This window comes from Sminthopsis crassicaudata, chromosome 4, assembly GCF_048593235.1.
Source record: "Sminthopsis crassicaudata isolate SCR6 chromosome 4, ASM4859323v1, whole genome shotgun sequence".
Classification (NCBI taxonomy): domain Eukaryota; kingdom Metazoa; phylum Chordata; class Mammalia; order Dasyuromorphia; family Dasyuridae; genus Sminthopsis; species Sminthopsis crassicaudata.
This window is the reverse complement of record NC_133620.1, coordinates 68,497,185-68,512,905: the sequence shown is the minus strand read 5'-3', so window position 1 is coordinate 68,512,905 and position 15,721 is coordinate 68,497,185. Positions and strand designations below refer to the sequence as shown.

The 15,721-nt window shown below is 34.6% G+C and overlaps 1 protein-coding gene across 1 annotated transcript; it reads left to right on the top strand.

Annotated features, from left to right (window-relative positions):
• Window positions 1-993: 993 nt before the first annotated feature.
• TOR1AIP2 (torsin 1A interacting protein 2) lies at window positions 994-12,567 on the top strand. Its single transcript, XM_074308502.1, has 5 exons — window positions 994-1,150; window positions 5,681-5,872; window positions 7,097-7,522; window positions 10,839-10,997; window positions 11,383-12,567. Exons 2-5 carry the CDS (start codon window positions 5,839-5,841, stop codon window positions 12,144-12,146), a joined length of 1,383 nt encoding a protein of 460 aa, XP_074164603.1. The 5' UTR covers window positions 994-1,150; window positions 5,681-5,838; the 3' UTR covers window positions 12,147-12,567.
• Window positions 12,568-15,721: the final 3,154 nt, after the last annotated feature.

Sequence of the window (15,721 nt, the reverse complement as noted above, 5' to 3'; positions counted from 1 at the left end):
TGTCTAATACCGGTCTTTTGTTCCAGTGCTAATTAGTTACCTTACCTAATTTCCTTATGAATGCTATATGTTCTTAATTATCATTACTATAATGTATATGTGATGCTTTGAGCTTCATAGCTTTCTTTACAACAACAACACAACAACTGAGCAGTTCAGTGCCGGTGTTGTTGTTATCCCCATTAATGTAGATAGAGATTAAGGCTCTCAGGGGGACTGTCGACCATGACTTCCTATCTAGTAAGTTTGATAGTCACTTGAAGTAAATGGGATTGTTTATCCTAGAAAAGAGTAAGCAGGGAGAAGAATATTATAGCTATATTCAAATATTCCAGGGAAAGAACTAGGAGCAACAGATTAAAAAAAAGTAAAAGGGAAAATTAGATCTTTGCATTAGGAAATTTTCATAAAAATTGTCCAAAATTATACATCAGAACATAATGGGTTTTTTCTTCGCTGGGAGTTTTCAAGGGATCCTTTTTTGTATTTGGATTGGGCTGGATCTCTTCAAGCTCTGAGATGCTGTGATTCTATACATTTAAAGTGACCAGAATAATTTAGAGTACTTTATAGGTTGGGAGGTAGCTAAAAAATTGGTAATAGTTAGGTTTGCAAAAGCACTTTACTTTGATTTTGCATGTAAACTCTTGATCCTCACTACACCCCTGAGAGGTAAGTGCTATTGTTATTATTCTAGAACTGAGACTGAGAGTAGTGTTGGGACTTGTTGGAGAGAGAGTGAAGTGTCCCTCTGTTAATAGCTGTCAACTATTAGATGTCAGCAGAAGATGGGAGCATATCTTTAGAATTTTCACAATTTTCTGAAAATAAGAATTTTGATGTGCTACTTGCCAAAACAAAATGTGACATGTATGTGTTGATCATTGTTGCAACTTGTAGTAACATAAACTTCCTTATAGGAAGGATAGAAAAAACTACTACTCCCAGCATTCCACTAGAGGTCTTTTCCCTGGGGCAGAGTTCACAGTCTCTGACTGGGAAGGATTTGAAGGCACGGGTGTGTATACCTGTTTTTCCTGTCCGGGTTGAAAACCGAAAAGTTTCATGCCTTTGGAATTTGATTATTGAAGTGAGCTTTGATTCAAAATCCACTATTAAGAAGGTTTTTCCTCTCATCAAGGATCTATGAGTAAGTAAATTCAATTTTTTCATCTGAAACAGATAAAGAGCTTAGATAATTAATCTTTAAGTCCTAGCTGAAAAAATTCTGTGATTAAAATACTCAGCTTCACATAGTTTCATTTTCCAAAATGCTTGCTTTTTACTAGTGTCCTTTTACTAATCCCCTCCCTTATCCAAAAAAAAAAAAAAAAAAAAATCCATCAAATAAGGAAACATATTTTGTGTTTTGGTGAAAAGGTGTTAAAAAAAAGGGAAATTCTTATAAAATTTTATATTTTTTTAGAGAATGAACTAGAAATCTAGCCCTTGGGTCTGGTTGAAACCCTATTCAGTTAGCTATATAGTAAAGTTAAGAGTAGTGAAGAGTTGAAGACGGAACTTCAGGATGAATTTCTCTCAAGCATTTAAGAGTTGGGAAGGAGCAAAGTTTGAAGCTTCTGAACACGTCGGTTCTCCAATGCATCTAACACTTTGGTTACGTAATATAAATGTGCGGACCCTCTTTTGTCTTCAAATCACATGATATTTTGAATGACTTTGCATTGTATCAGTCAGTAAGTATTAACAGGTACTATACAAAGCGGTGGAGATACTTATGGAAATGAATCCAGTCCTGCTTTCCTACTAATACAGTGTTTGTTGAACTGATATTATTTGAATTATCTAAAACTCAACTGTACCCAGCAGGCCTCTATAACTGTTCTTTCTGTTAGCAGAAATGCTGAATTGTGAAACTTTTTTTCCCACCAGACCTCTAGTGTCAGCTGTATTAGTTCCCTGTGAGGAACTCTTCCTCACCAAGTAGAACAGGCCTGCATACATCCTACTAGAGGCTTCTCAGGTTGCTTAAGTGACTTCCCCAGAGTCATACATGTATGTGTATAAAAGGCAGGATTTGAACCCAACTCTTAGAGGTCAGCACACTCTCAAAACTTTATATTTTAACTTTGTATTGTTAACTAAAATGGATCTTCCTACCTGGACAGACATCTTTAATGTTGTTTCAATTCTTATATTAATAATAAAATAATAATAATCATAACAATAATAGTAGTTTTGCCTCAACTTATTTTCTCAATTCTCTTAAAATTAAATTTGAAGGCTCTAACCTAATACTTTTTTAATGTACCTTATTAGTAAATAAATAACCCATTTGGGGTAATAAAAATTAAATCACCTAATAGTAGGAGAGTAAAAAAACATTTTTTAAAACCTCACTTAATTCTTGGGGCACTCCAATGTATTCTAAACAATTTGAGGAAACAAAGGTACCAGACATGGGGTAAAGTGTTTATAGGGAAACACACACTTCTTGGTATGGTGGTAGGTAGATCTGAATTCGATGACCAGTTACTCTGTAAATTTATCATGTAGCCTTTGATCAAGTGAGTCACAGATTCTTTTATTTACTTGACTTTGTAATGTAGAGATAATAGCACTGGCCGGAAGAGTTTTGCTCGGTAATTGGCAGCAGGGTAGAAAGAGCATTGGGCTTGGAGTAAGAACCTGTGATATAAGTTTCCACACAGATAATAAAATGGCAGTAAGAATTTGAACTTAAGCTTCAGATTCCAAATGCTTTTTCTTTTACATCACTGTGCCTTGATAGTTGTCAAAATCTGAGTACAGTCAAACTAAGAACGCTTTCAAAGGATTACATATACAAAGCTTACAAGGGAAACTCTCCTAAAAATGAAATGTAATATTATGGACTAGGAAAGTCTTGAAAATTAAATTTGCCATAAAGGAAACACACACACATATACGTATATTTTATATACATTTTTAAATTTTGAATTCCAAATTCTCTCTCCTTCCATACTCATTTTTTATCCATTGAGAAGGCAGACAATAATTGATGCCCATTATACATGTGGAGTCTTGCGAAACATTTTCATATTAGCTAAGTTGGGGGGGAAGGGAAGGGAAGAAAAATAAGTGGAAAAAAATGTTTGAATATGTAGTCGAAGTTCATCAGTTCACTTCCTTCAGATGGATAGTATTTTTTATCGTGAGTACTTTGCAGTTGTTATGGATCATTATATTGATCAGAGTAGCTGTCTTTCATAGTTGATTATCTTTGTGATATTGCTCTTAGTAATACTACTATTACTCTCCTTGTTCGGTTCATTTCACTTTGTATCTGGATGTTTATATAAATCTTTTCAGGTTTTTCTGAAGCCATGCCCCTTGTCATTTCTTTTAGCACAATAGTATACCATCACAATCATTTACTACAACTTATTTAGTCATTCTCCAATTGATAGGCATCCCCTCAATTTCCAATTTTTTTGCTATCATAAAAAGAACTGTTGTAAATATTTTTATACACATGAATCCTTTTCTTTTTTCTTTGATCTTTTTAGGATATAGACCTAATGGTGCTATTGCTGTATATTATAAATGAGAACCCCAAAGTTTTACAAAAGTTTTCTGTATCATATGAAAATTTAGCTGATTAAAATTACCCAGAGGAAGTTTCTTTTATCTTCTGTCAGAAACTGCAAATTATTATTACCAGTGAAAGATCCAGGGGATTTTTCCTTTAATAAAGTAATTGTATAATTTCTATTTAGGAAAAAGCAAGTGGTAAAGAAAGGTAATGATGTTAGGTGAGGGAAAAGTACAGAAGACAATAATCTCTGACTTCTCAGAACTGATATTCTAACCCAATTAAACCTGAAAATTTGACTTAAGTATTAAGAGAAGAAATGTTTTGTATTCTGATGTCAAAGTATGAACTTCTTTTGAGCTATACTTAACTTTGTAATACAAGTTTAGGAAAGATCCTTCAGAACAGCCTAGGGTTTGTGCTTTTTTCATATACAGTATTGTAAGATAGATTTGTATGGGAATGTCAGCAGAATGGCTTTTCTATCATTATCCCTGAACTAGCAATTAAATTACAAATAATGATTCTTGGTACTAGTTTTGGTCTAAATTGATCCTTTCAACTGTAGATATTTTTGAAAGTAAGTTTTATTGATGACTTCCATTTTTATGTCACATTTTCAGATAAGCCCCTCTCCTCCAACCTTTATTCCTTCTTTGTAACAAAGAAAAAATTAAGGAAAATCAACTCATACAGTAAACACCTCTGAGAGTGCTTATATACAACACTCTAAAACTGTGGTGTCCCATACCTCTAATGAATGGAGAGAAATCATCTCTCCTCCATGAAATTATTCCTTCTAATCAGAGTCTGGCTTCTTTTTACCACTCTTTCTATTTTTATTATTGTATTCATGGTACAATTAGTCCTCTGTGTTCTGCTTATTACGCTTTGTTTCAGTTCATATTAGTCTTCCCATGTTTGTCTGAATTCCTTTAGAAGGCAGAACCAGGAATAATGGTTGGAAGATTCAAAGAAGGAAATTCAAGTCAGGAAAACATCCTAAGGTTCAAAGACATCCATAAGTTGAATGGGGGTGGGAGAAGGTAGGTTGAGAAATAAATTTGTGTTCCATTAGAAGTTTCTGAGCAGAGACTGGATTACCACTTTCTCAGGTATGTTATAGAGAAGATTCCTTTTTGGTTATGAGTTGAACTCAAGATAGTTGGTGAGATCCCTTCTAAATATATTTGGAAATTTTGTGATTGTGGTAAATAATAGCTTCAGATGAACAGTAACGATTGTATTGATCCATGTGAACTAGGGGAAGTGGATTGAAGTCTCATGAAGAATATAGTATTGAATACAAATAATATTTTAGCAATGATTTTCTTTTCATTTTAATTCAATTCTAGCATTTTAAAGATTCATTTAAAAACATTAATGTTTGTATAGCTTCTCTCAAATATAGGCTTACAACATGCTCCATCATTTTTGACATAGGAATATCTTTATTTATAATACTTGGCAGTGATATAGTTATTTTTAGTTATGTTTATGACTTCAGGACCATGAGTTCCATCCCCATTATAGCTGGATAGTTTTTGTCCCTTTGTTTTCCCAAATGTTTCGTAGTGGAAATAAATCTTTTTAAAAAATTAAAAACAATAATTAATGAATTGTTTTCATATTATGCCTAATTATAAGACATTATACAGGATATTGAAGGAAGTACAGAGATAAATAATACACTGGCTCTACTCACAAGGAGTTTACAATCAAGTAGGAGAGATGAAGCATATTTGCAAATAATTATAATACAAAATAAATATGAAAAATTCAGACTAAGAGACTTCAGCAGCAGGGGAAATCACTTTCATTTAGGAGAGTAAGAGGGGGTCACTAAAGATTTCATAGATGGGATGGGATTTGAGTAGGGCTGTAAAGGAATTATACATGCATACACACACACACACACACACACACACACACACACACATATATATATATATATATATATATATACATATATATATATATATAAATAGTTTCAAAAGGAAGTAAAAATGAGGAGAAGATATTATAAGCACAAGAAATGTAAATGTTTTACTACAATTTTGTTTTTGCCATCATGTGCATAGAAACTCATTCATTAATTTATTTCATGTTTGCATTAATCTACTGTATTTTTGTGTTTGCCTTAAGGTACTCTGAGGCCTGGTCTTTGGGCCCAGGGAGGCATGAACTTATTGAGGTTGAAAGAGTTGTTTCTGAACAAAATAAAAGGAACCAAGATATCATCATAAGGAAAACCTGGGAGTGAAACTGATTACATTACATCCAGAAAAGAGAGGGGCACAAAAATGACTGACAATGAATATAGAAATCCTCAAGAAGGTATGTCCGATCTTTGTGGTACTGAAATCAGAGGCTCATGGTCTCTATTCTAGGAGACAAGATGCATTAAAACAGAAAATTGCTGTCTATTAAGCACATTTTTAGAAAAAATTTTAGGGAAAATATTTGAGTTAGTTTCTCTAGTTTGGCATAGGTTAATTAGCTGTGACTACTATTATTTAAATTTTGTTGGACATCAGAATGATAGTAAGCACATGATAGTTAATGTATGGGGTAGCTGATAGAAGACCAACCTTGGAATTATGAACACTTAAGGTTTTAAGTCCTGCCTCTGACCCATTTATGTTGTATGATCACAGTACCTCAGGCAACTTTTTAATATTACATGGTATAGAATATGTACATCTTCATTGGTGGAAAGAGCATTTAAGAGGTCTCTATACTGTTAACATTTCAGGTTCAGGGAAAACAAAAAGAAAATCAAGCATTTTATCAGCATTTAAGATAGAGACACATATACAGTCTCCTTCCTCTCATCCTCCCTCTCCCTCTCCCCTTCTCTTCTTCTTCTTCTCCCTCTCTCTCCCCCTCTTTAAGAAGACATGCCCAAATTGGTGATCTGTAATTTTGGATAATGATGATATAATTCACAAACGATAGATAAGTTAAAATTTAAAGGGCATTGGTATTTTGTCTAAATGGGTGAGCTCTGATAATTTTCATAACTAGGGAATAACTCTATTTAAAAATTCCAGCCTGCCAATAGATATATAAGAAATAGATGAAGAGTTTTTCCAGGATAAAAATTGATATATTTTATAAGTCACTTAATAAGAGCTTACTAAGTCTGTGGGATAAAATTATGACAAACCAGGTAGTCTGTACTAATGGGGAGCTTACATTCTCAGGGGAGAAGATAGTACATTAAGTGGAGCAAGAACTGGATGGGGAGGATCTAAGGGGTAGAATCTAGGTAACTGGGAAAGAGATTGAGATAAAAATCCAAATAGAGAATGAAGGATGAGGCAAATTGGGCCAGGATGGGCTGTGGAAAGATAAAGTAAAAACTCACCTAGTAGTAAAATCAAGAAAACCAAGAATAAAACTTAGGTAATTGGTGATTTAAAGAAAATATGGCTCTTCAAAAGTAGAATGATAATAATATTAATATGATGTTTAGGTGACCAATTTTTTAAAAGGCAGAGGAACATTTTCAGTCATTCTCAAGAAAGTATACTAAATTGTGAATTTTTATCTAAACAGAATGTCAAATGGAAGAGAACTTGGAAGAAGACCCAACAATGACTCTTCAGTCTCAGGAGGCTATAACAGTATCAAATGCAATTGAAGAAATCCAGACTGGATGTCCTGTTTCTGGACTTGAGACAGAGCAGGAGGAAAACCAAGATGATCCCAGGAGTAAACAAGGGGATCCTCACAATTCAGAGGGATCGTGTGAAAAAGTGTTAGATCAGAACACTAACAATTCTTTAAATGAAAAGGAAAGTCTGTCCCTTCCCCAGGAGAACATTTCTGCTGTTCTCAGAGAAGATAATGAAAAATCCAGTACTTCACAGGAGCTTAATACTGATCAAAAGTTTCCAGACACTGTGGAAACCCAGAGCTTAGTTCCTACTAAAGAAGCATTAGAGACTGATGTTATGGTGAGGAAACGATTTGCAGTACAAGGTAAGGAAAAAAATTTCAGTCAAGTAAAGTAGCTAATCTACATTTTAAAAAACATACTAATTCTATTACTGTTAACATGATTTGAATTAGTACCCAAGTTATCTCAAAACCCTCATCATTGGTGCTATATCTGTATCTACCTACATTTCTTTTCAATTGCTTAAACTGTTCCTCATACATGACTTTCCAACTTCTGTGCCTTTGGATAGGCTGGCCCCCAGGCCTGGAATGCATTCCTTTTTTACTTTACTTAGCCTATTAAAATCCTTCTATTTTAGTTTTATTCAAAACTCAGCTCAAATATGAGATATTTATGAGATCTTGCCAAGTCCTCTGAACTGCTGTAACACCCCAGCACCCAAAAAATTACTTTTGTATTTATTCCTATTTTGTGTGTGTGTGTGTGGGAAAAACTTGTAAAATATAATAATCCCATTTATGTACAAACACCCAGAAAAAAAATAATTCAATACAGTTTTCAGTTTATCCTTAAGTTTAGTGGATTTTTCCCTTGATACTTGTCTCATAAGAGGGAGGCCTCCCTATTAATTTTGCCTCCTAAATGTGTCTCAAGTTAAATTTAGGTGTGCCTGTATTTTTCCCTCTAGAAGGCCAATAGCCTGGTGGTAAGAATGCATCTTAATCTACCATAAGCAGAAAGAACTAATGTAGAACTTTTACCACCTTGAGTAAAAACTGATTGTAACTTTATCATTTATTTTGGAAGCTATTTGTTAATGTATTATTGGGTACATAAATTAGCTATTAGCCAAAAATTAAATTTTGTTTACAACATCATGTAGCAGAAGCAGCACTGGAGAAGAAAGGAGTCAGGATACCGGAATTCTAGGCCTGATTCTGCATCAATTTGAGTCATCATCTTAAATCATTTTTTACCCTCTATGAACCTGATATACCTGATCCGGAGGGTATGGAGATTGGAATAAGGCACCTTGTAAAGTTCATTCCAGTTCAATATTAGTTTAATCAATCAATTAACTTTTTTTAATTAAGGTTTACTGTATGTCAGTCCCTCTGTTAGAAATTGGGGAGACAAAGACAAAAAAGAAATTGTCTTGAGTCCTCAGGTAGATTCTATTCTGGCAGGAGTGACAGACCATCTCTCTATTCTGGCAGGAGTGACAGACCATCTCTCTATACATATACTCGTATGTGCAAAGTGATAGAGTTATTGGAGGAAGGACCTGGAGCTGGGAGACTTAGCGGATGGCATTTAAGCTTAGCTTTAGATGAAACTAAACCAGGTATTTGGGGAGGCTGGCTTGAGGAGGAGGAAAGTCTTCCAAGCTTAGGGAGATGAGATGTCATGTGGAAAAGACATATTAAGAAGGACATTATGAGTAGGCTATAGTGTAGGTGAATGAAAAAATTTGGAAAGATAGGCCAGAGCTAGATTGGGAAGGCTTTAATGCTGAACAAAGAAGATTGTATTTTTACCTAGAGTTAATAAGGCATTTTGATTGTCTGTTAAGCTGAAGAGCTACAAAGTCTAATGTGTTGGGGAATTGCTTTTGTGGAGAATGGATTTGAGAAAGGAGAGACTTGAAGCAGGAAAGCCAATTAGGAGACTAGCAGTACTAGGCCAGAGGACCTGAAGGGGATGCCTAGCTGTATGAGTGAGTAAAGGGGACAGATGCAACAGATGTTGTGGAGATAACATCTATAAAACTTGACAATTGATTAGATATGGGGTGTAAGTTTTTTTTTTTTTTTTTTCTGAGGCAATCAGGATTAAGTGACTGGCCCAGGGTCACACAGCTAGGAAGTGTTAAATGTCTGAGAGTCAAATTTGAACTCAGGTCATCCTGACTTCAGGGCTGGTACTCTATCTACTGTGCCACCTAGCTGCCCCTAATTTTTTTTTTTTTTTTTTTTGGCTGAGGTAATTGGGGTTAAGTGACTTGCCCAGGGTCACACAGCTAGGAAGTGATAAATGTCTGAGTCAGGAGTCAAGGGCGATTCCAAGGTCATGAATCTGTAAGACCAGAAGGATGATCATGATCTCCACAGAAATAAGGAAATTTGGTGATATTCAATTATTCAATGTAGAACTGATAAAGTTGTTAAGAAAGGGAATGTAGAGTATAACCTATGTCAGGTAAGGCGTGGGGAGGTAAGGGAAGGAGAGAGAAAAAAACTTGGAACTCAAAATCTTATGAAAATGAATGCTGAAAACTATCTTTGCATGTAATTGGAAAAAATAAAATACTCTTAAAATTTTTTTAAAGGATACATAGAAAAGGACTCAGGAAAGAATCTATGGATATAATCAATGTTAGGGGGAGGTTATGAGATCTAGCAAAAGAGTGTTAAAAATAGCAATTGGAGAGGTAGTAGGAGAATCCAGAGAGAACAGCCATGAAACTCATTGAGGTGTATTAGTGTGTCAAAAGCTACAGAGAAGTTAAAGAAGTACTGATAACTTTGGAGAGAGCAGTTTGTTGGGTTATGAGGTCAAAAGCAGAAATAAGAGAGAAAATGGAAGAACTGAACAAAGACAGCTTTTTCTAGGAGGTTATCTGTGAAAAGTAGTAGAGAGATAAAGATAGAAGAATGCAGTAGGTTAAAGGGATGTAGAGTTAGTTTTTTTTAGGATGGAAAGACCCAAGTGTGAGACTCAAAGGTAGTCTTATTTTTACATATGACTCTCAAGATACTTTTGCAAATCTCTTACTAAGCAAAAGAGCCTCATGACTAATTCTGTCCCATAGAGTTCATATAATGTAAAATTCTAATACAGAAATTCAGAATCTTGAAAAATCATAGGTTTTTGATGACTTAAGAGCCAGAATATTTATCTGTTATTTTATGGTGGTGATTCACTTTCAAATATTTAATAAATTTCTATTTCATTACATTTTCAAACTACTTTTGTACTTTTTCCTTGTACTTTTAAGATCTTCTTTTCGGTAGTGAAAACTACTACATTTATTTGTCAAGATAATTTCATGCTGAGTTCACATTCTTAGATTTGGCTTCATAGTCTTGTTTCAGGTTATCACTGCAGTATCTTAAACTGAAAGGAATTAAAAATCTTTGGATACAGTGTCCTTCCCTTATGAGGTAATGAGTTTCACTTCTTTCCAGTTACTAATATTTTGTGTTCTCCCTTACTGGAAGGAAAATAAATGTCAAGTCTTAAAGAAAAGTGAGAGTTATAAGACAAATAACTTTCATTTTAGATTTGTACTGTTACAGAGTATAAAAATCCCTTGTGGAAACTAATCTTTTAGGTCAGTGATAGCTAGTAGAATTCTTTTAGTGATTTGTCATGTTTTTCTTCTTTTGTTCCTAGAGGTTAAAAGTCATCAACAAGAACCAGTGGAAACACTCATATCTGGAGAAAGCAAAGAGAGGACCCAGGATGTGGGAAAGAACCTTGAAGAGAATCTCTGGAGCAAATTAGCTACTTGTTCCAAAATTCTAAAAAATAACTCAAAATATACATTTGCAGGTAAAAAAAAGAAAAAGAAAAAAAGAAAAAGAAAGTTGGTGCATTAGATAATTGATACATTATTACATTGAGAGCTGGCAAGCAGCTTTGCTGTGTGTAGCAATATAGAAGTTCCCAAAATAGGAAGGAAGTGTCACAAGATAAACTGAAAGTAATCTGGTGTTAGTCATTTTTAAAGGTTGGTTGGCATTTTCTTCCTGACCTTTGTGATATTAGATCTTCTTAAGAGGAGAGAATGGCTATCTAGGGGACTTTGGATAGAGAAAAGGTCAAAGAAATTAAGGGACCAGCCAAAAGGGATGTGGGGAGCATTGTCTCTATTGGTTCCTCTTTAAATTTGTCCTGAGATTTGTGTGTGGCTCATGCTTCCTCTACCTTCTTGCAGGACGCTTCATCTGTCTTTTGGCTGTGTGCCTTTTTGTGGTGGTCATTGTCTCCAGGTGTGGCAGCTTCTCTTCCCAGGCCCAGCGGGTGCCAAGAAACCCTGCTCTGGAAGCCTTCTTGGATCAGTTCAGTCAACTGAAGGACAAGTTTCCAGGGCAGAGTTCTTACCTTTGGCAGCGGGGGCGCAAGTTCCTTCAGAAGCACCTGAATGCTTCCAACCCCACAGAGCCAGCCACTATCATCTTCACAGCTGCTCAGGAGGGAAAGGAGACCTTGAAGTGCCTGAGCCACCACATTGCTGATGCCTACACTTTCTTCCAGAATGTCTCTGCCATCAGGATCGATGGCGCTCAGCGTGTCTCCGAGGACAGTGACACTATCAAGCTGCTGGTGGATATTGAGCTAAGCACTGGGTTTGAGGTTGGACATAAAGCCGCTGTGGTCCATCGCTTTGAGTCCCTGCCTGCAGGTTCCACTTTGATCTTCTACAAATATTGTGACCATGAGAATGCAGCTTTCAAGGATGTCGCTCTAGTGCTGACAGTTCTACTAGAAGAGGAGACACTTGATGCAGGTGTGGGACCACGGGAAACTGAAGAAAAAGTAAGGGATTTGCTTTGGGCTAGGTTCACTAACTCATCCACTCCCAGCTCCTTCAATCACATGGATTCAGACAAACTGAGCGGCCTGTGGAGTCGCATCTCCCACCTGGTGCTGCCAGTCCAACCAGTCAAGAAGATAGAAGAAAAGGGTTGTCTTCTATAAAGCTAAGCACAGAATTCTATCAAGTATAGGCTTTTATACTAAGGACAACGTAGATATGATTGGTCTTCGAAAATTTTTGAGAGATTCACTCTGAAAAGCAGCATACTAATTTTAGGACAATTTTGCACTTTTTAAATCTTTTTACCTCTTGTGGAAGCTTCCTCAATGAAAACTGATGAAATCAATCGGGTCTGAAATGCTGCACAATAGTTTTTTTTCAATTGAGAGTTCTTTTAAAATATGACTAGATAACATCACAGTTAACTGCATTAGGACAATATTTTTCCAAGGTTTTACTACAGGGTCTTCAGTCTCACTCTCTTAAGTGAGAATATAAGAAAGCATCTCCTTATCAGAGAGTTAATATTCTCATTAGAGGATTCTAGTCAAACACACAATAAAGTTTTATTGAAGACGACAACACCAGGTAGATTTTTCTAAGGTTTAAATGACCAGTATTTTCCAAAGTGAAAACAGACCAAGGATCAGGTTTCCAGGTAGTTGAATTGTTGCATCCAGAACTCTGACCATATAGTGAGCTGTTTGTAATATATTTGATCTCATGATGGGGGTTAGTGTGCTTTTTTGGGGGGGAGGGGCATCTTGTTTCTGTGTGAAGTTCAGGATAAAAGAAGACATCAAAGAAATTACAGAGAAAGGTAGTTGAATGTATCAAAACAATAGAAGGATCTGGAATTTGTTGAGAAAAAAAGATCGTGGGGTGAACTGAGGTACATTATTTTTATTTAAAAAGAGAACAAGGATTTATCAAAGTGTTTTGGGAAATAAGTATAATGGAAAAATACATAGACTTTTAAATCAAGTCTTTTCTTTGAGGTTAGGCTTAGTTTGGCAGGAGGTAGCCCAACTTTAGTTTTGTAATTTTCTGATTTAATGATGGAATCTCATCCAAATTGAGGTAAGATATAAAACATTAATGGGTAATTAATATCCTCATGGTAATATAAAATATAATATAAAAACATAAAAAGAAAAAGAGTCAGAAAAAGTGATCTAGTTATGTTTTGGTCCTCTAATATAAGTAAAACCAATGGTGCCTTGAAGAACTATTACTTTGGTCCACAGAAATGTGCTACCTCAGCTCTGATCTAAGGTTCTGTTTTGTTAGCACTTGATACTGGGATTTTTTCTTTATCCACTTCAACTTCATTTTTCATCACCTCCACTTCAAGTTTTGACCAAAAAATATTCTTAGTGATTTATTCTTTGCTTTTATTAAAAACACACATAAAGATCAAAGCTAATTCTCTCAAGATATTTATCAAGTTTATGTATTTAGCTTCAAAGACCATTTTAATAAGAGCACTATATTAAGAGATCTTCTTACATCTTCTTACATGAGGATTATTTTTAAAGCTCAAGACCGTATTTTTAAAACAAAAACTGACCAAATTATGTAATCTATTATAATCTCTTAAATTATTCTCAACAGATTCTTATAAATGCTATTCAGATTTTAAAATAACCTGTTCATACTACTTCATGTTTCATTACTTATATGTTACTTGCTTGGCTTAAAAGAATTGTTTTCTTAGACATAGACAGTACATAATATATCACTTGTAGCTTTAAATTTTTTTATGTATACATCTGAATTAAAAATAAGCAAGCATAGAAACCAACCCTTTAATGTTAAGGTTGGAAAAGAAATCTGAAATCACAAATCTTGCCTGTCGATTAAGACTCTGCCTTTATCCTAAGCTTCAGTTGTTCATCTAATGGCTGTTAGTGTACTTGCTTTAAAAAAAAAAAAAAAAAAGGGCTATTACTATCATATTCATCCAAGAGAAGTTTCTAATATCATTAGTGTAGCATCATTCAGATTACTTTTCAAATGTGCCTTTTCTCTGGTTTATGCTAAAGTTCTAGATCTCAGGTTGTAATATAATTGATGATGAGGTCTCAAATTCCGAAACCCCTGAGTGAAGAATTTATTAATTAAGCTCATTTCCACTGCCCTTAACCTCTGGCTCTATAGTGGTGTTTCTCAAACTTTTTAATTTTTTTAAAAATAAAGAATATAATGTATTAAGCTGTATGAGAGCATGAGAACAAAACCAATAGGTTCTAAAGTCCTTGTGTATTCAAAGGATAATTTACAGAGAGTTAACAAAGAACTGCATAACATATATTTACCCCTTCCCTTCCCAAACTGATCCCTTTCTTCCCAAATCATTTCTATTTTGTTTTTCAGCTTCTATTAATTTTTTGGAAAAAACCCATAAATTGGTTACTGTAATGCAAGAAACATCCTTATACTCTTTTCTCTTATTGAAAGAGCCAATTTTATCCTCTAGAAAGATGACATTTCTGATTAAAAAAAGACCTAAGTATTCTGAAGCAGTATGTTTGGAAACACTGCCATTGAGGGAGGAAAGGATGTTGGCCCTCAAACCATATTTAATTATGTAAATTAAGAGTGGTATTTGTATTAATATCAAAATTCCTGATAATTCCCCAGGTCCTTTCACAATTTCACCATTATGTAAAAGTGGCTGCTTTTGCATTTATTTTTCTTGGATGATAAGGAATGTGCCTTATTCAATATAGTTTGTCATAACCAAAAATAAAATCCAGTAATTTATTCTAAATAACTGATTCTTGACTGAGGCTGATGAAATTAATACATTGCAGTTTTCAGGTTATTGTGATATGCTTTTCATTTGGCAACAGTTGAGTCTAAAAAGAAGAATCAAGAATATTAGATGTATCAAGTGACTTTGTAATAATCAGCTTTGTAAGGGCATCTGTGCCTGGAATCTACCACTTTCATTTAGAGACCTTGCTATTTTCATTTAGTATCCCTCAAAGTAATAACTTTCTTTCTGCTATTGATCACGTTAAATTTAATATGAAATAATTTGTCTATAGTAAGGGTGGGTGATAGCTGTGAGTCTTAAGGGAAATGAAGTGATCTTAATGCAACTAAGAGATGATGGTGAAGGGACATGCTAGTCGGTAGCTCAGACGGAAGCTCTCTTCAACTTTTCATTTTCAGAAACTCAATTTTACCAGTTCATCCAGTAAGTGATCAAACTCTAGGAAACTGGATAACATGAACCAGATTTATAAGAGATTCATTAATTAATAAATTAGGATATTAGTATATTACTTTACAATTGGGATATACCATTTTGGTGACCAAAATAATCATATTTGTGATCCAGAGCTGTTGGCTTTTCTTTTAATAATTCTGGAGAAACTAAATTATTAATAGTAATAGCTGATTAGTATAGTAAATTAAAGTTCACAAAGCATTTTTCATACATTATCTCATTTGTTCCTTGTTCTGCTATGAAGCAGGTGTAACATCAATATTCTCTCTTTTACTATTGAGGAAACTGAGACTGAGGAATTAAGTGTCACGGTAAAGCAGAGTCAAAGCCACTTTTTGTCTTCTTTTAGCTCTCACCTTCTTTCTCCCATACCATTGTGAGTTTCCCACTTTTTACTCTAACATATATTTTCTTAGTGACTAGGATACTTGCATCCATCAGATAGAGTATTGCTTTTCCTTTAGCAATGCCGGATAACTGAAAAATTAAATTCAATTC